Genomic DNA, 3562 nt, shown 5'->3' with positions numbered 1-3562 from the left:
TTGTCCATGAACCGAGCAGGGGCAAACTTCTCACACATCAATGAGTGCTTACCCAGTCAGGTTTACACTCAATGATAAGGGACCTGTTTTTATAGACGAGTCCGAAAGGCGTGGTGCAGTGCGACACCTTTTTGGGGAGAATTTACATGACCATGCACGTCTTGGTACTTCGCAAATTTCGCCAGCATTTTTTCAATGTTTTCGCCAGGATTCGAACGCAGGCTTTCAGTGTCATAGGCGGATATGGGCTACAGTGGCAAGAATTCGATATCCACATTCAGAGCGAAGTGTCCCCACCCTAAAAAGACATTAGAGAGTTAAAGAAGGCGCAGCGGAGCGAGCCCGGTTCGGCTATTTGTCTTATAAAGTACAGATGATTTGATCTTAGGGGAATTCAACAAAACCGCAGACCTAATGTATGTGTATATTTGTTAGGACTCTTTGCGCAAATTTGCGTACAAAAATTATGCTCTTGTGTACTAGAAGAAAAAATAGCTTTCTCCAATATGACTGTATTGTGCACTATTATGTCTATCATTTAGGTTTTTTTCGACGACACCTTTCTTTTTCTCAAATTTAAGATTTCAAAACGAAAAAAAAACTCGTAGTGTCTGTAGTCCCAAAGTCTTACATTATCTGTTTACTGATACTTTTGAATTTAAACCACCACACCAAAGTCAATGTTCGCTTAAACATTTTTTGTTTAGATTCTTTCCCAAATTTGTTCATAAATTCAATTCAAATAAAATTCCAAATATTTTCGTTTTTAAATTACCTTAAATGTTTCGTTTATTAATAAATAGGAAGTAACAATTCTAACTAGGCACAAATTACTTTGCATAAGCTTCTCACTGGCTCACTCACTGAGGCACTGATCTAAGAGCGGCGAATCGAACGGAATTTCCGCAAGAACGAAGATGGCAAGTAAACACTGTCTGGGGTTTGAGCACCGAAACTTTGGCCACCGAAGCTTTGGCCACCGAAGCTTTGGCCACCGAAGCTGTGGCCACCAGAGCTTTGTCCACCAAAGCTCTGACCACCTTGGCGACCGCGGTTCTGAGCTGCCGACGCAAAGTTAAGAACTGGAGCAACACCACCATTGATGGTCTGGGATCTGCCCGAAACATCATATTGACTTTGAATGGTCCTCTGAGCATTGGCAGCATCTTCAGGAGTGCGGTATTTGACAAAGTGTACTTCGGGCTTGGCATTGGCATCACTGCGAATGGCATTGAATTTGTTGGCCAAATCTCCAAGATCGTGTTGTTTGTTGAGCACATAGATGGCAGTCTTCTGTGAGGCAGCATTCTTGGCCAGGGCGAGGACGGCATTTTCGAGACCCTTGTTTTCGGGATTCTTAATGAAAATTACACGCACGTTCTGCTTGACGGAGGCAGCCAATTGTTCGGCAGCACGGGGATCATCGAAGGCATCCTCGGGAGCGACAAAGGTATAGAATTCCGTATTGACACCGCCAGACACACCTCCAGTGGAGCGATCACCACCCGAGGAATGGCCTCCAAATCCACCTCCCGATACTCCAGAGGATCCCGATGGACCTCCACTTATTCCCGAACCGTAATTATACTGGGCACAGGCCGTCGCCACCAAACAGAGAACAATGAAAGCGCGCATTTTCGTATCGACACGGAATCGGCTCTGAAGGTTAATTCTAGCTGAAAGGTTCTAAGAGAATAGTACTGATTTAATGAGACGATTTCGTTTTTATACGGTAAAAGTCGATGTTGATGTGATGCTCCCCTTCTCCCGCTATTAGTTTTAAATTAAATGAAAAAAAACCCAAAAAACGAAATAAACAATTCTATGTTAAATAATTCTGGTTGGCAAATGCCGATCAACTCTTCTTTTCTACAGTGGCCGAAGCGTCGGCTGTTAGAAGATGGCTTTAAACACATTCCCCCATGATTCATGTGGCAGATAATTATGTTATCTGTCTCTTAGTTCTATTTAGCCGCTTCGCTATCGCATCCCATCGCATTTGTGCTCCTATTAATGAATTCAAAATAATAAAACAATCTGAGATTTCATAATTTTTGCTACAAATAAAAACACAAAATCCACCAAGAGCTGTAACATAATAGCTGCTAATGATCGTCGCTTCATAAACTATCCGAAACCATTCACCTGATATTTAAAACTAGAAATTCTGACGTAAATCAATTCTCAGCCAACGGCCGCTGATGTGCTCTTCACCGACGGGGGTAAAGCAGAGGGATCTTTGGCTCTTTAATTAATGACCACAGTTTTAAAGAAGATCAAGTACATTGAGAGTCCATCAATTTTGCGGTTAACTCAAAGACACCACAAAATCATTTTGACTGAATGTCAGGTAGGTAGACAAAGACGCCCGCGGTTGACCTTTAATTAATTGGCATATCGTGGAACACCATCGATTGGGGGTTAAATTTAGTTAATTATTTAAGCAATTTCATGCTAACGATGTCTTGTATTTATTTTCAGGGCCATGGTATTAAACCCAGGCATTTAATCGATGCAATTCAAAAGAGAAAAAAATGGCTGAATGAAAAATAAAATCGAGCTAATTATGTATGGTTGGCCACAAAAATACGAGTATCTATTTTTAAACATTTTAATTCTAGGGCTATTATTATACGAATGGTAAGATTTTAAACATTTCTAATGAGGCATGTCGAAGTTTTGATTAAATCCGATCGTAAACATTGATGAGTTTCGCAACGATCATTTAGTATAACGTTTTTATACCCATCACTATAGGTTGAAAAATAAACTTTATTCGCTATGTCAGTGATCTCGTTACTGTATTCCTTAATTCCATGTTATTCCTAGTCGATCAAATCTTGAGCGTGAAAGCTGGCTATCTTTCAATTAGCTGCACAAGTCGAATTGAATTAACCCTGCACAGCATGCCATTGTCTATTTAGGCTTTGTACCAAAAGGTTACCAAAATCGGTACCAACAAATTAAAACAAGTAAAAGCGTGCAATGTTCTCTCTTGGGAACACACCATCATGGATTCTGCTAAAATATGGGAGCAATATCTGAATATAGACTGTATTGGACCATACTTGGCACAGTTGTTGAGAGTCATAACAGAACATAACATGCAAAATTTCAGCCAAATCGGATGAAAATTGAGGCTTCTAGTGGCTCAAGAAATCAAATCGGAAAATCAGTTTAGATGGGACCTATATCAGATTATAGACCAATATGGACCGTACTTGACACATTTGTTGGAAGTCATAACAGAACATATTATGCAAAATTTCAGTCAAATCGGTTACAAATTGCGGCTTGTAAAGACTCAAGAAGTCAAAACGCGAAATCGGTTTATATGGGAGCTAAATCAGGTTATAGACCAATTTTGACGGTACTTAAATCAGTTGTTGGAAGTCACATTGGAACACTATGTGCAAAATTTCAGCAAAATCGGACAAAAATGGGGGCTTCCAGGGGCTCAAAAAGTTAGATCGGTTTATATGGGAGCTATATCAGGTTATAGACCGATTTGAACGGTAATTAACACAATTGTTGGAAGTCATAACAAAACACTATGTGCAAA

General features: G+C 40.0%; 1 protein-coding gene across 1 annotated transcript; it reads right to left on the bottom strand.

Annotated features, from left to right (window-relative positions):
• Positions 1–876: 876 nt before the first annotated feature.
• On the bottom strand, positions 877–1635 carry LOC106081809 (uncharacterized). The gene has a single exon (XM_013244021.2). The coding sequence runs from the start codon at positions 1633–1635 to the stop codon at positions 877–879; it is 759 nt and encodes a 252-aa protein (XP_013099475.2).
• Positions 1636–3562: the final 1927 nt, after the last annotated feature.

The sequence above is a fragment of the Stomoxys calcitrans genome, chromosome 2 (assembly GCF_963082655.1).
Source record: "Stomoxys calcitrans chromosome 2, idStoCalc2.1, whole genome shotgun sequence".
NCBI classification, from domain to species: Eukaryota; Metazoa; Arthropoda; class Insecta; order Diptera; family Muscidae; genus Stomoxys; species Stomoxys calcitrans.
The sequence above is the reverse complement of the archived record's forward strand: the minus strand, read 5'-3'. Positions and strand labels throughout refer to the sequence as shown.

Excerpts from the sequence above, each read along its gene's own strand:
- LOC106081809 (XM_013244021.2), bottom strand. The coding sequence starts at position 1,635 with ATGCGCGCTTTCATTGTTCTCTGTTTGGTGGCGACGGCCTGTGCCCAG.